The sequence below is a fragment of the Anopheles coustani genome, chromosome 3 (assembly GCF_943734705.1).
Source record: "Anopheles coustani chromosome 3, idAnoCousDA_361_x.2, whole genome shotgun sequence".
NCBI lineage: Eukaryota > Metazoa > Arthropoda > Insecta > Diptera > Culicidae > Anopheles > Anopheles coustani.
Window position 1 is genome coordinate 94,386,305 of NC_071288.1, and position 16,495 is coordinate 94,402,799.

Consider the following 16,495-nt stretch of genomic DNA (forward strand, 5'->3'; position numbering starts at 1 on the left):
AAATCTCACACTCACGCGCGGGCGGAAAAGAACCTTCTGGCGACGGGGCCTTACCTGCGGACGAAGAGCGGGATGTGTTTTGCGAATCGGCCAGACGTCCGGCGGTCTCTGGAATGTGCGTTAACAGTGCGTTGAAGAAGTTGTACAGCTGAAAGTAGCACAACAACGGGAAGGTGGTTGATTATAGTGTTGTGCTTAATGAATCTTTCACCAAAGATTCATTCAGATGGATTCGCGAATCTTTGCGGATTCGAATCTTCAAAGCTTAATGAATCTTTCGAAACTTTAATGAATCTTCATGAATCTTTCATGGATCTGTCACGAATCTCCCCGGTGTGGATAATGCGAAAAAAGGGGTCCCTCAACCCATTTTTGGCTGATGACTTTTCATCAGTTGGTGTGTCTTCCATTCATGAATCTCTCGACAAAAAATTCATGAATCCCTTATAAGGCAGAGATTCATTCAGATTCATGAATCGGAATCAAATTTACACAACTCTAGTTGATTAGTCTTTAGACCGGAGGAATGGGAAAATTGCAATTAATCAATTGTTTGCCTTCATCACACGCTGTGGTGTAATAACATTATCGTTTTCGTCGCTTTACTCAACCAGAAAATATTGTAGTGTGCAGCATGATGCATACCAACGCAACGCAAACGTGCTGCACGCTGCCATTGAATGGTAATATTTACTCTTCAAACCGCTCCTCAAATTCAAAATCAATATCAACACTCCGATATCCAACATTGCAAACGATTCCGAAGGCCTTCGGTTGCTGAAACGATTGTAAATATTTGATCCGATCAGCTTAAAACCGTGCTCAGACAACCAATCGAGTTATTGCCAACGAGTTAGCCGCCAAACGAGGCAGCAACCGAGTATCAAAAACATGGTTCATGAAAATTTTCATAAATAGACGAGCTCTACCGTGTGCGCCTTAAACAAACTAAACGAAAGCCTCTAAACAGGAATGTGAAATAAATGTATTCTCCCTTTCTCGGAAACGAGCACTACTTACCCGAACCTGGTCCTGCTCGCCGGCATACTCTATGCTCTGGAAGATGGTCCATGTATAGCGCCGACGGATTTCGATCCGCGCCACAAACCGGCGATACCAGCGCTGTATGAGGATGGCCGCCTTCATGGCTGCAATGCGGGCAAAAGCAAGGAATAAAGAGCAGAACAAAAAACTTGTATCAGATGGATGGGACGTTTGCGATAAGGGTGACCGGCAGCTTCCCGTAGAGCCGTAAACCCTACACGGGTTTCCGAGGAATTCCTTCAGTGTTTGTCCTTTTTTTTCACTTGCTTCCCACATAACGTGTCCCAAGTTCTGCTGAAGATCTGAAACGGAATGCGACGGTGGTTTCTCGGCGAAAAACAAAAGCAAAAAAAAAGGGAGAATACTTTAGGTAACTTTTTCGAGGCACGTCGACATAATTTATTGAATTCATTAAACTTTTGTGTCGTCGCAAAAAACAAAAAAGGGAAAAACCCAATGTGCGGTAATTTCTTTCCAGGAAAGTTTGTTTCCCGGCTATTCTAGGAACGACACGCCCGAAACTCTTACCGTGTCGTGGGTGATTAATGAACAAAGATAAGACGAACATAAATGAATCATAATTATTGATCCATTGTGCATATATTTCCGCTGATTACAAGCGTTTCTTGCCCCATCCTCGAAGGGTCCTCCATTTAAAATCCTCATCCCATCGAATATTGGACCAAATTAGAAGCTTCAGTGATGGTAAAAATACTCCACACCAACACCAAACAACAGAGCTCCATCTGGCCCATCCTTCCCTCCACTCGGTGTCCCGTAAATGATAGCATGAATATTTCCTAATTTATGTTGTTGTGAAAAGCACGCCAGCGCCAATTGCGCTTCCCGGGATTTGCACTGCGACCCGGAAAATCGACAAATGGCTTCGGTGGCGTTGAACCGGCCACGATTTATTGTCTTTGTAGCCAGTCAAATTTATTCCAATTAAAAACTCATTAAACACCAGGGCGACCCAAAAAACCTCCGACCTTCGCCGAACGTCGGTCCGACGTGGGTTTTGGGCGGTTTTTACACCAAACATGAAGGGAAGCGTGCGCGGATCTTTAATTGTAGCGCCCGGCGATAAGGAACGGACCCATCGCTCTTACTTACAGCATACGCTCGTCAGCAGCGTTACACGCGGGAGGGACGGGTATCGCCCATTATCGTTATCATTAAGTTCATTGCCATCGTGCGCCGGCACTTGGCCGACGTTCGTCCGTCCGTTTCGCTCGTTCGTAGGCGCATTAATTGAACCTACGCAAAGAAACCAGGCGGCGGGCGGGGAAAGTCATCTGTCTCCACGATTTTCGTGCCATTCGTGCCGAAGACGGTTGGCCGCAGGAGATGCCGCAGCAGACGCAACCGGTTGCCATTTGTTGTTGAGCTACTGCGTGTGGAAATAATTACACCTGACGCTGCGTTGGTGGGAGGCCATTTTTCCATGTCCAGGGCGCAACGTTTTCTTTTCTTTTCCACTGCAAAAGACACGACAAAGACAAGTGGGGCACACCGTCCACGTCTTATTGGCTAATGAGCTCGGTCATGCAGGTGGAGGAATAAGTTTTCTACCTTTTTTAGACATAACCTCTTCATCAAGTTGCATCATTATTGAAAAGGTTGAAGTTGGTTGAGACATCTCCTAAGAAACTGTACACCCTTGCCCTTGTACATTAGATATTTTATTACATTCCTGTGCTATTATTCACCATTTTATGTCTTACTATTATCTGATCCAGTGAGTTCGAGTGTGGAAGACATCTTCACTAAAGCCAATTACTCCTTTGTGGGATGTCAAAACTGCTTCCCAAGACACTTGCCACTCGGTGGAATCGAACGAAGAGGAGTCAATTTCATGCTGATGGATTACGTCCACACCATCCTGCTATGATAAATGAACTTGCCTCCGTTATGGCGGATCAAAAGGAAGGAATTTGAACCTGAACAACCCCTAGGAAGGAAGCAGTCCGAGTTCCCGTACGATCCAACTCATAGAGGACACCATAAATCCTTCTCAGAAAATGTCTACCCACTTCACTGCCCTGGTGCTGGGAATAAATTCAGCATTGATTGGAACATAAGCCGATCAGGTAGTCGGTAGTCGCCATCTTCGGCGACCTCGATGCGATATTAAATACTCCCTTGGTGGAGAGATAAGGCAAAGAAGATTAAAATGCACCTTAAATGGAGGCACCCGTCGTACCGTGAGAACACTTCATCCGACTTTATTTATCTTTGCACCAAACCCATCGAACCCACCTTGATGCTAATAAATTTCCTCCCAACCAACTGTCCTCCAATGGGGGAAAAAGGGGGAGGATTGGAAAATGTGCAACGATAAGAGAATGCACGAAAAAAATATACCAAGAAAACCCAGTCAACCGGAGCATTCGATTTTAATTAAATCAATTGCTCTCGGGGTGATATCGATCTATCACCAACACGGGGTCATCCTCGGTGTGGCGCATCATTTCCCGAGCCCGAAAGGGGAACGGCAAAAGGTCAACAAGGTTTAATTAGGCGACGTTCATTAGCTCCGGACAGTGATTGAAACGGTTTTTTTTCAGCTTTCTTTTGCGCGTGGAAAAACTTTACACCTTTTCGTCTTCCTTCAGCTCTTTGATGTTGACTTACTTTTTGTTTTTTTTTCCTATCGCGAGGAAAAACAGTAAGTAGCTTTTATGAAAGTTGTTTTCTAGCTAGATTAATCACAGCAAAAATGTTCTCCGCTCGCTTTGAAACGAAGTCCGAAGTCGTGGGACGGATTTTCTACTGTTATTATCCTTTCTTTTTGTCATTTCATCAAGACATATTGCCTTTTCAGGGGAAAACTTCTCTTTGCCTAACGAAGAGTGTTTAACGGGACGTATTTGATCACAAGGTGATTTGAAAGATGAAACTTTTTCAATCCAATGACTCAACCACAGGAATCATTTAGCAAAGTTCATCGTTCAGGAAGGGAAGGATTTCCACGCCTAGAACCGATGGGCAATGGCAACGTTTTGGGGATGGAATGGTTCTCAGCGGTGGTTTCCCTCGTCGAAAAGCTTAGCGGCTTGACAGCAGCGAATTAAATCTAATTTATGCCTGTACCGCTATAAGCTCCCGCTGGAAGCCACAGAAAGTATGTCGAAGCGTGGCGGGAAACCGCAACCCTCGATGGCCTCGTCAAGCTGACCATGGTGGAACGTATGGGATGGGTGGAAAATATCAAACGCCTTCACCACTAATGCAGCCCAATACCTCACCCTCCATCACTTGCGTTCTTTTCGGCCTGTTTGGGGTTTTTCTCGTTTCAATGAGTGAGAGACTGGTCCTGTAAGTTTTTGTTTTTCCTGAACGCTCCAACCACAAACCGAACTGCAGAAACGGGGTGCGTCATGCTCGTGGGCACTTTTCATTTACTTTCCCGACCCATTACCATCGACGCACACACACTCAGCGCGAATCTGCACGCAAAAATGTACCGGTGGTATGTGGTGGTGGTTTCCCGCTCGATGCAAATTTTAGCATAAACACAGCGGTGTGGTGCCAGATTATCTCCCGCCCCGCTGGGGAATACGTTCCACTCTCCCCCCCACCGTACCATCCGATGAATTCCAAATTATGCTAATAACGGGCCATTACGATGCACACGCCTGACCGACAAGCGGCGTAGGAAGCCGGCACCAAGCGGGACGACGAGCACGAATAATAGGGTTTGCTTCGGAACGTTGGCGTGCCGCATCGAAACGTTAATTCTCTCGGCTCCTGGGACGTAATCAAGGGAGGGTCCAACGGTTGCTTAATGCGTGTAGTTAAATCCAGGAACCTACGAATATCTGGTACGTGATCCAACAAGAAAGGAAAGGATCTGCTTCGGGTAAAAAGAAACATTCATTACGCATAAAAAGAGTGCGGAAGAACGCCAACCGATAAACTGCTTTCTCTAATCATCATTTACTCGATGGAAGCCTTTTTACACGATGCTCTGGATTATGCAAATGTAAGCTTGCAAAGGGTATGTAAGAATCGCTAGTATAAACATGTAAAGCGCAGGAAGAATGTGGGATTCGTCGTGTTTCGATAAAAAAGGGTAGGTATTTTATTTCTGTACAAGTACAAGTAATCTATTTTATATTTCAGCTGTAAAACTTAATCAGCTTAAACAAGTACTTCTTTAAAAAGTAACAAATTGGTTCTCGGATTCACCGGTCCTATAAAACATCCGAAGCATAAAGACCAATAAATCTCATCCCTTCGAGCGCGCCCATTTCGTGAAACACCAGGCGCCTCCATCGGAGTTTTGTTCGGTGAATCTAGTGATGAGAATAACCGCTCTTTTAAAAGATTTGAATCACAGTGAACAATCATCACGATGGTTGGAATCTTTAAGTCACTCTTTTGTGATTAAAAACGTGTAAAATGATTTTTTTAGTCGTCGAGGAGATTTGAAACCTTACCAGTGATTCGAATCCCAAAAGAGTGAATGAGTGAGTAAAAGAGTTGCTAGTTGTCATAGAGATTCAAATCCCAAGTAGAGATTCAAATCACAAATTAGGATTCAAATCCCAAATTAGGATTCGAATCCCAAGAGTGAGTTACAAGTCGCTATAAAGAGTCGAATCTCAATTTGGGATTTGAATCACAAATTGTATGTATACTCATAAATAGTTCGTATATTAAGTCCCAGTTTGAGATTAGAATCTCTCTGAGTGAGTAAAAGAGTTGCTAGTTGTCATAGAGATTCAAATCGCAAGTAGAGATTCAAATCACAAATTAGGATTCGAATCCCAAATTAGGATTCGAATCCCAAGAGTGAGTTACAAGTCGCTATAAAGAGTCGAATCTCAATTTGGGATTTGAATTACAAATTGTATGTATATTCATAAATAGTTCGTATATTAAGTCCCAGTTTGAGATTAGAATCTCTCTGGCGACTAGCAACTCTTTTACTATCTCATTCACTCTTTTGGGATTCGAATCCCTGTTAAGGATACAAATCAAAAAGAAGGTAACAAAAACTATTTATTAGGATTTAAATCAATCATTTACTAGTAAGTTTCAACTCAATCATTCATTCTTACTCAGTGCGCACATCACTAGGTGAATCAACCGACCGACCGATTCTCTATCAACTCCAACCAATGGGGCAAAATTTAATCTCGTACCAACTTTGTGAAAAATACTACGCTTCACAAGCGCTCGCAACGCAACGGAACGATAAAATCAATTCGCCTTCGCCGAGGCAGGAAGATTTAGGAAATCGTCCTTAATTGGTACGCACCGTTCGGCGTGCGGTATTAACCAACCTTTGCTGCCGCCAACTTCCTTGAACAAAAGCCAAGCAAATATTGTAACGGACGCTTCGTGGAAATGGGGACGATAAAATGAAACCTGCTCGGTGCGAATCCAATCGAGCGCGCGCGCGAATCTGTTTCAATGACGAACGGACGCCAAGCGATGCGGAAAAACAAATTCGGGCCAACGCCAGCGTGCCGTGATTCACTTGATCCTTTACCTAGTTTTCTTCGTTTCTCGTTTGCGTGCCGGGGGGCAATTCCGGATGGCTTCCATTTTCCACCATTCACTTAAGTCGTAGCGTAAGTTCTCGTCGAGTTTGTTTAGCTTTTTGCTGCGGCAATACCGAAAGGACCGAAAGATTGACGATGGCAGTTAATAGACAATGCTCGGCAATTGATGCCGTTCAGCGTTTTGATGCTATCAAACTCATTTGGTTTGTGTTTTATTCGCGCTCGGAAGCAACGTTTTGATTAATTACGTCGATTAACATCCAACTGGAACAAGTTGTACTAAACGAAGTGACAAGATGTACTACACGCAGGACTATCATTTCATCGAAGTTCATCGTTTTCAACTCTTCCCTGCCAGCCGGTTTACAGCGATTACAATTTCCTTTCCCGCGAAGGAAAAACAAACGAACATAAAAGCGACCCCACCGACGCGTTTTTCACATTCCAACCGAAGCATCAGCAAATCCATTAAGCTCCCGTCGTACCATCAAATGTGCAAAACCAACAAAACACAGCACTCCCCTTAATTTGCTCGTAAAACGAGTATAATTTAATGCAAACCACGTGGTGGTACCACGTTTTGTCGGTTCGAACCGGCGGAAACGTAAGAAAAAGTGACGTCGTTTGAGAAGACGCGGATAGAAGGAAGGAAGGTTTATGGTTCATTTCATTAGATCCGAGAGCGACCTAAGCCCTTAAACATTCCGTGAGCATTCCTTGATCTCTTCTTTGTTTGATTCATGCACCTTCTGTTTAAAGTTGTAAATTCATTAAATAAATGTGAAAAGGTTCTTTCGTTCTATTGAAGACGTTAGGTTTATGTTTTCTTCAAGATCGTGTTTCCACCAAAGTGCCAAACATTTATTAACTCAAACTATCACGTTCTAAGCTTTCTGTTCTGGTTCTTGGTAATCGCCCCGAAACCGACTTGATGTCGAAAGAAATATGGCTTCCCACACACACACACATTACACCAAATGATGGTTAAGCAAAAAAGGAACGATCCCATCTGCCAGCCGACAGCATCCGTGTAATGATTGCTTTAAATGGCGTCGGAGCTTGGCAGGAGGGACGATAATTTCCACTCGTCCACAAAGTGTTTGCATGTTTTCGGTACCGTCGCCCGCCTTCTGCCTACGTTTGCGTTATCTACCGACGTGCCCGACCCGCAAAGCGTTTCGATGTTCGGCCGCCTTCCGGTAGTTTATGTAACCATAAATTTGTGAAACGACAGTTTTATTCCGCGCCAAACGTGGGAATGGCACCGTGTGGTATCGAAACGGAATATCCGTCCAAGCTGCGGATCCGAACGTCTTGCTGCGGCGGGCCACAAGGCCTTGGCAGGCTGGCGCCAAAACAAGGATACTCAAAAATGTTGCCACACCGAAGCAGAGATGGGAGGAGCAAGAGAGAGAAAAAAAAGAACGCAACATGATGACATTATTATTCGACGCTTTCGCTTTTGCAAAAAGGGAAGATCGTCCGCTCCATCGGAAAATCGGCCGCTTTCGCAGTGGCGCTTTGGTTGAAGCGAATTTTCACACAGGGCAAACACTCTGGCAGGCCACGTAGGCCAACCGTAAAAAGCTCTAAACATCTCGCCCCAACCCTCCCGGGGGGGCTTGTCGGAAAGAATTAAACAAACTCACCGCGACAGTTGGAGGAAATTGAGTTTTCCCTAGATTTATTTTGCGCCCCGCTTGATTCCAACCGTCAAATGGGGCTGGGTTGGAAAAAAGGGTAAGTCCTGAGAAAATCGAGAGTAAAATATAATCAAGTTATCGTGGAATTTTGCAGAAGGATGTAGGAAAAAGGTCACCTCGCGGCGAAGGGAAGGCCATCCGCCTAATGAAATAATCAGTTTCGGAAAGTAGCTTCCGACAAGATTTATTTCTTTAAAATACTGCCAGATTTGTTGTTTTTTTCAATTCTACAAAAAGTAAACAGCGTTTTCCCGTTTATGGTGAAATTCTTATTAATTTTCATTTCGGTTTTATAGCCAGTATTTTTATGATTACCTTTGACATTTTCGGAACAATGTGTAATATCAAAACAGATTTCTTTCCGCAGCCCCGCTTCTATTTGCACAGTCCAAATTATTATTCCAAAATGCCACTCCGTGTAATGACAAACATAAACAACAGCCCATTAGGGAAACATTTTTCTGACGGTTTTAATTTTCCCGTCGACGGCTCGCGCTGCCAAACGCCGTACTGGTCGTGTTCCTCTCGAATCGACCGAGACAAAATTGGAATTAATTTTCGCTTCACTTTTGCTACGCGCTGGTCAGAGGTTTTCCGTCGACCCGTGGACTCGGCTTAATTCGATGAAAATTTCATGACTTCATAGTACCTTTTTCACGGAATTTTTAGCCTCACCATAGGCATGGCTTTGTCCGTTGCTTTGGGGATGTTGTCATGATATGAAAAATGAATAATCAAATGCCGCCCCGGGAAGCCGATTTCCACGGAAACCAGTCCGTCAGGTGGAGGAAATCCGTTTGATAAAATCTGCCCACTTTTTAACAGTCTCAAGTATGGCAAAATCTTATATTCTTTTCATTTTAATCTCCGTTGAGCTACAAAGGATGATGAAGAGATCCAACCTAAATAGTTGCTCCGATCGATGAAGAATGATACAATTTTTTCTTTTTCTCCTATCACATTCAACCACCGTCAAAATGATGTGAAACTTTCGGACCTATCGATAGGGACCGGGGTTTCTCCCGTTTTTCCTAAGAACCATCCGCTTACGCAGGGTGTTTTTCCACCGAAAAACACAAGCCCGTTTTCGGTTCTATTTTTATTCAAACACAAAAGACGCTTCCTGCTTGTGTGGGTCCTCTTTTGTGGCTAACGCAACGAATGCGGCTATTCCATCACTTTCCATTAGCAGTAAATGAGCGCAAATTTTTATGAATGAACGCCAAGCCTCTGACTTGTCCTTTTCCCCGTTCTGCCTCACTGCGACCTATTTCTGATGGACTGCTGTTCTATATTTATCCTTACGCATACTACGCGTATGGGTGTGAGTGTGGTCCGTTGTTATTTCCTCTTCCTGCACAAAACTCGTAAACGGCGAAAACAGTCCGCTTTTCCCTCGGACCTCGGTTCACTTGGCACCGGCCTGTTTACTTTCCGCAAACAGCCAACATCGGGCGAGTTTTACGTGAAAATGAGTTTCCTCTTTTAATGCCACGAAAGTCCTTTTCGCAGCCCGAGAGGAAGACGGAACGGTTGGTCAGGGAGTTTTCCATCAGTCACACACCGCCCCAAGCGGAGTCGAAGTAAGCGAAAGCTCCGCGATCCCAAAGGTTCGCAGCCTAACTTTCCTTCCGTCAGCACGAAGCGACGGTGATGGATATGTTATTTTCATGTTTTGACCATTATTTTCCACAACACCCGGGCGGTCACTTGTCCGAAGACGAATGAGTTTCTGCACTGAATTTTTCACCGCCAAACAATGACGGTCGGAATGAAAAAAGGGAAAACGAAGTAAAACCACACAAAAACACACAACAAATTATAATAATCTGACGACGTCAGCCTGCACTTTTGCTCATCACCATTTCCACGACGGACCGCGCGAAAATGTTTCGCAAACCCCCCGAACCAGTCGTCGCAACCAAGCTGAACAAACAAAGTAACACAGGGCGAGCTAATGGCTTGCTGTGTGTGGTTCGTTTTTCGGTTTTCTCCTGTTTTTATGAGCAAGCTAAATAAAAAAGAAACTGCATCGTGAAGGTCACTTCTGTCTCGCTTCCTTTTACGACATTCTAGACTCTCCGTTTTTTTCTTCCATCATCTCCTGCAACCTTTTGAAGCGCAAAACTTTGTCGTCCCCTCGGTTGGGCGAATGTTTGGCACGAGCTTTGATAGACATGGGGAAAATTTGGTTACGTCTGGTTTTTCCTCAGAAAACGTGTTCCTCTTTTTGGATAGCACGGTGCCTCGAGAATACAGAAGTCTCGTGGAGAACATATTCCGCTCCGCTTCATTTGACCTCGGTGAGCGAAAAAGGGAGGATTTCGGTCGGGTGGCTGATTGCGTTTATATTGTTTCTCCGACGTGGTTGGGAGCTTTTTCAAATGAATTTAGTTAACTTTTCCCACAGCGTCACAAATTCTAGCGCGTGACAGTCAAGGTGGCATTCGTGATTGCAGTATTTTCCAACGCCTGATGTTTCCTACGAAAAACTCAATTGGCGTAAAGTGCTCGCGCGTGTCCTTAGGTTGGACCTTTTCTTGATTACAACAACATTGTATCTACTGAAGAGGAATAAAGTAATACCTAGTCGCATTCCTTTGCGAATTCGATGCATTATCACATTACCTTCGAGTGATTTTACAACACGGCCAAACACTTCTCGCCAGCAAATCACATCGATGTGTTCTGGTCACTGTCCGACAGAACGCCACTCCCATTCTGGATACTTCCGGACACGACATTTTTACGACATCGGTATGGGGACCGAGCTAGCTTCCTTAACCATAATGCACTTCAGCATTGGAATCAGTACCAGCTCATTGGGGATCCATTTCTCAACCTAGCTGAGCGAACGCAACTCCCACCACGCATCGATGGAGCTATAAAACCAACAATTCAATTTCGTTGCATCGCCCAGCCGCCTACCATCGGTATTCCCGGCCGTCCTCGGAAGACCCAAGCCGTGGAACTCGGAACGACAAACATGTAATTGAAGGTTAGCTTCGAGGCGTAAAACAAACGTCGCGCCATATGAGAATCGTCCCACAGTTACCGGGCGATGTGGTGGGTACGTTTGGTGGCTTACCGTGGAGGTCTGGGCTTCGCTTCGGGCCGCAGAGACGGCGGAACTCAACTGAAGTTAACGATAATGAAACAATTTTCCCTTTCCGCATGGCACGCGGCGAAGAACAAAGGCAACGATAACAATGTTGCAATAGTTGGTTGGTTGGTTGGTTGTATCGTGGAATCTCAGTTCCGAAACCGAAATGAACGTAACGGTGGAACTGGGAGATAATAAACAGATACCAAAACGGGATTATACGACGGAAGGAAATCATAAAAAAGAGTCTTCCAGATGAATTCCAACGCCCTTCGTGAGGTGATTACCTTGGGTAAAGTAATGATGGAGCTGAGCCATGGAAACCATGGAACCGCTGGAGATCCCACCAACCCGCGTTAACACTAGAATCTAAATTGGGGTTATTTTGACCTGCGCTGAACGGCTGAATATTTTTACCAAAAAAATTTCAAATTTTTCTGTTCGATCAGTTCCGTGAACCAACTTAACTATCCCTACAATGCTTTTTAGGGGTCATTTTGACCCCTACTTGTAAAACTATAGAACTTCACTATTTTTGAAAAATTTTCAAATGCATCAACTGTTACTGTTTAGTATATTTGTTGACTATCTTTTGACGTTTTTGGTTTTTCGATGCATTTCTTCATCATTCCGCATTCATAATCTATAATGTAAATCAAGAAAACAAAAGTGTGCGCTAGAAAGTTAGTATGTTGAGCAACCTTTCAAAAATAAAATCATATTAAATTGAACTCAAAGATCGAAAATAACGCCAATTCCCAAAGTAACGCATCGCCCATAACGCTTCGTAACGCTCGCGTACGGAAACTACCTATGGAAAATGTTAAAATCCACATCTTCAAGATCAACTTGAGGCGTTATTTGTTAATTTTAAAATATGAAATTATTTTTCAAATGTGGCCTTATATATAAACATTATAGCGCACACTTTTTTATGAATTTAAATGATACCTTTTGAAAGAATAATAGTTGAAAAGGATTAAAATTCGACTCATATCGATTTTTTTTGCTATAAACCGAGCTAGCGGAATGATGAAGTGGTACATCAAAAAAATAAAAACACCAAAAGATAGTCAATAACTTTACTAAAACGTAATAGATTACGGGTTTGAAAAGTCTTAAAAAATAGTAAAGTTGTAGCGATTTCAAAATAGGGGTCAAAATGACCTCCTAAAAAGCATTCGGGCAAGTTTCCAAAGCAATGTATTTTAGTGTTGGACGATTAACTGCAAAAATGGAGGATGTGTCTGGCTCTACTTACTTCGCTCTATTTTGGTCATGCTCATGCCGCGGCCACTCTTCCTCCACTGCCTGCACCAGCCCTTCGAGGTGAACAGCTTCAGCAGGCTTCCGCTGTGCGGCGTCATCTCGCCACCCCGCTCGATCTCCGACGATCGGCAGGAGGACGAATCCTCGAAGCTGGAGCTGCGTCTCGCACGCTGGAAACACCCACAGTTGCGAAGCATGGTGGGAAACTCTTTCTGAATTGAATTTTTCCTACCCCCTTCCGCGCCGCTGATTCCGTTGCACTTTTTGCACAGACGCGTTTTTATTCTTTCCTGATTTCGCTTGATTCCACTCTCTTCTCCGCTCAATCCATTCTCTGCTAAAAACGCGGTGAAGGTTTAAGAAGGTATGAGGAGCTCACTAAAACATCACCAACCTCCGTGGTGATGATTGCGTTACCAGGCGATTTTATTAACCACTTGCACTACTCAACCCCAAGCGTCGGGTTTCAATGGTGGATGAAATTTCAATTATCATCACTTGTCGCCTCTTCCGAATTGTGCACTTTTCATCAGCACTTCCACTCGACACCAACGCATGCTTTGCGCATTACACTGCACTTTACTGAAATTAAACCATTTTGTTGAAGAAATAATTCCATTTTCGGTGACTCCATCACTCACTTTCATTTATGTTACAGCCAACATAATGCTCGGCGTTGGTTCAGTTTAGCACCGTTCGATTTAGTAAATTTTTAGTTGTTGTATTCGTTTCCCACCCGGTCACCACACCTGTTGTTTGTCTTCGGTAAGGTTTTAATTAAATTTGCACCCCTCTACGATGACTCATCGATTACGACCTTTTCCGTCCGATACGCGCGGAATCGATATCCAGTTTTCCGCATCGGGTTTTCTAGGTTTCCTCATTAATCCTGCGAAGGAAGAAAGTGAAAGAAAAAAATCTAAAATTAGATAATACCACCATCGAGCGTATAGAACCAGAAGAATCCTGTTTAATCTGCGGAACGAATCCCTGGGAATCAGATTTTACGTACTAACTACGAACAGCCCACATACCCGAAAGCCCACGCGAATGCATGCCTTCCAATGTCACCGGAATACCGTCAGCCCACGGTTGTGCATGGTTCGAAAGGTTAAGCCTTTCCGGAAGAATTTCTCTCCGAACCAGGCCGAGTTGTTTATGCCAGCGACGCGTATGTGAATCCCATATATGTGTGGCACATTTCTGGGGAAACTTTGAAAGTCGCCAGGGGACAATACTTCACTGACATTCCAGAAAATGGGGCGCATAAAATAATATTGCTGAGGTCATTTTCCGACCCCCGGAACTGACCATAAACAGCATTTAGAAAAGGCGGTTACCGACTCCGACCCATCGAAAAGAGCGCGCGGGTTTATAAATCCGTTTAACATTCATTCTACGCCATTTGTTTGTATTTCGTCTCACACGCCAAAAAACGCCAAACGTGCTGAGTGAAGCACAATGGAACAGGGAAAACCCGTGAAAAGTGCAAGAAAACAATCTCATAAAAGTAGACCTCCCCCGTAGTGGAAAGGCAAAGGACGCAGTCGTTCGCTCCTTCGCTTAGCAGAGAACCCATTCATGAATCGGTCCTGGGCCTTGGGCTCGGGAAAGATTTACATACGTGACGTAGTCGGTTGCGTGGAAAAGCGACGAACAGAGGGCAGGCGTGCAAAAATTGTGCCCGCATCGTATCGTGTTCTTTTCCGTGCCGTCACTGCGACAAAACGGAACGGAATGCAGAGAAAGCGATGGAGAGAAAAAAGAAATTAGACCGGTCTCTCTAGCACAGCATAAGCACACCACAAGGTTTTTCCCCGTAAGGACAAGACGACAAATCCTACGAAATGATTTATGGCGGTTTCCCCGTGCGTGCGTGGATCGTTTGCGGACGAAGTGTTCCGTACTGGTGGCTACTAAATGTTTTCCCTTCTGTTTGCTAACGTTTTTCTTTTTAGAACCGCCTTTTACGGACGCTTTTAAAGATGAATATAATATTCTTACTTTTACGAAACAAAGAATAAGGGATGCGAACCAATTCCCATCAACATGATAAGAAGATTTGCGCGACTTTATCGAACCGTTCGGAAGAAGAAACCCATTCTCTTCCGGTCGTCGCAGACGTAATATGCTGATCCATTAAGTATTCCACCGCGTCTTTCACCCCCGTCATGGTTTCCACTTTGTCCTTCGTCCCACCTAGATCACGAACCTCCACCGGATGCTGGGAATAAATCTTCCTTCACATTTGACTTGCAAATTTCGTTTCGTTTGAAATCCGAATGAAAGCTGAAGTATTTCCCGGAAGCATTACTTCCCTCTTTTTTTTCGCTCATCAAAAAAATCTCCCTTCGTCGTCAGCGAGCTGGGCAGAATAAATGGAGTGCATCTGAGTGCAGCGAAAGTTTTCATCGAGGTATGGTGCATTGATTCATCAAGTTGCCATGGTTTGCGGTTCCGAAGCAAAAGTTCAAGCGCGAACGAGTACGCAAAACGCACTGCATCGGTTTGCAAATTGGAACGCAATGGGAAGCAGGAGGCAAATGACCGAGTAAACTCCACTGGGACGCAGACAAACGACAAGCAAGTGCACTCCCAGCCATTAATTAAATTGGATTAATTGAGATCATAAGAGACGCATAAATAATGCTGCACACAAACGGTGGCGGCTTCGCCGTTTGCATTTCATTTCCCGAGCGCCATTAAACGGTTGGGAAAGCCGGTGGTGCGCCGGCAACCACGCATCGCACGGGGCGTCTCCCGTGGCGTGAATTTTATGTTCCTATTTTAAATGAAGAGCTCAGTTTGTCACACCTTGCCGGATTCACGCGGCACGGTCCGTGAGTGGGGGAAAAAGTCGGTATGAAAATGAGAAGAAGACGATGGAAAACACCCTTCGAGTGCACCGGCCACGACTACAACGACCGACAAAGCCGACCTGGGTTGGAGACCACCAGAAACTGGTGGTCACAGTCAACATACCGTGACCGTGTGCTGGCGCGCCATTGCTATTCCCACGTGCACCACGGGTTGCCATCGCCTCTGGGGAAATTCGCAACTAACACACACTCATATGCGCGCTCATTTTCCTACCCGTTGGGAAGATGCTGCCGCCCTGAAGGGCTGGCCATGCGGTATGGTTCAACGACACGGTCACGCTGTCCGTTATAAAATCGCACCCCTCAGAAGCGAAGAGCGTGTGACGCTCGCTCCGTCTGTCTGACAAGTCTGGACGGGCGATGTCGCGATTGACTGCACATTTTGCACCTTTGGCCGGCGGCCAACCGCTTTTTTTTGCGAAACGCGTATCCAAAGATGCTGAAACACACTAATGCGTATTAAAAGGAACGTTCAGAAACATTTAGTGAGGCACCAGGCGTCTCCATTAGATTGTCACACATTTTCACAAACGTTGTAAATAATTACCACTTGTGTTCATATTTTTAATTTAACCTTCCATCCTGTTACACGAAAACTATAAATTGTTGTCTCAATTACAAAATGGGTAAAACGATATTTTTCAAATAAATAACATCGTCTATTAGAAAATCATTCAACCGAAGATTGATGCGTTTATCCACTCGGGCGCTAACTCGGGCCCCGTACAACCTTAAACAGCTGAGGACTTTTACTTTATTTCTATATTTACTGCACCTATAAATAGGAGCCATCATTTCGGACAAATTGAACTTGAAGCGCCCGAGCGGCCCGACGTCTTGGCGTGGTTGAAAACAACGTACGGTGGCGGAATATTTTCCTTCTCGGTACACTCCCCGGGCTGGGTGTGGTGAGTGAGGGAGGGAGTGGGAGGATGGCGAGCACGGCACGGCAATTGCACTGCGAAACGGCCAAGGTGCTTGCTT

At 44.6% G+C, this 16,495-nt stretch overlaps 1 protein-coding gene across 1 annotated transcript in view; it reads right to left on the reverse strand.

Annotated features, from left to right (window-relative positions):
• LOC131271893 (serine/threonine-protein phosphatase rdgC) overlaps positions 1-12,829 on the reverse strand; it is a 28,855-nt gene extending 16,026 nt beyond the window's left edge. The window contains exons 1-3 of the mRNA XM_058273461.1: positions 12,625-12,829; positions 1,021-1,148; positions 55-148 (exon numbers count right to left, since the gene is read on the reverse strand). Of these exons, the coding sequence (XP_058129444.1) occupies positions 55-148; positions 1,021-1,148; positions 12,625-12,829 (427 nt within the window). The remainder of the gene's footprint in view (positions 1-54; positions 149-1,020; positions 1,149-12,624) is intronic.
• Positions 12,830-16,495: the final 3,666 nt, after the last annotated feature.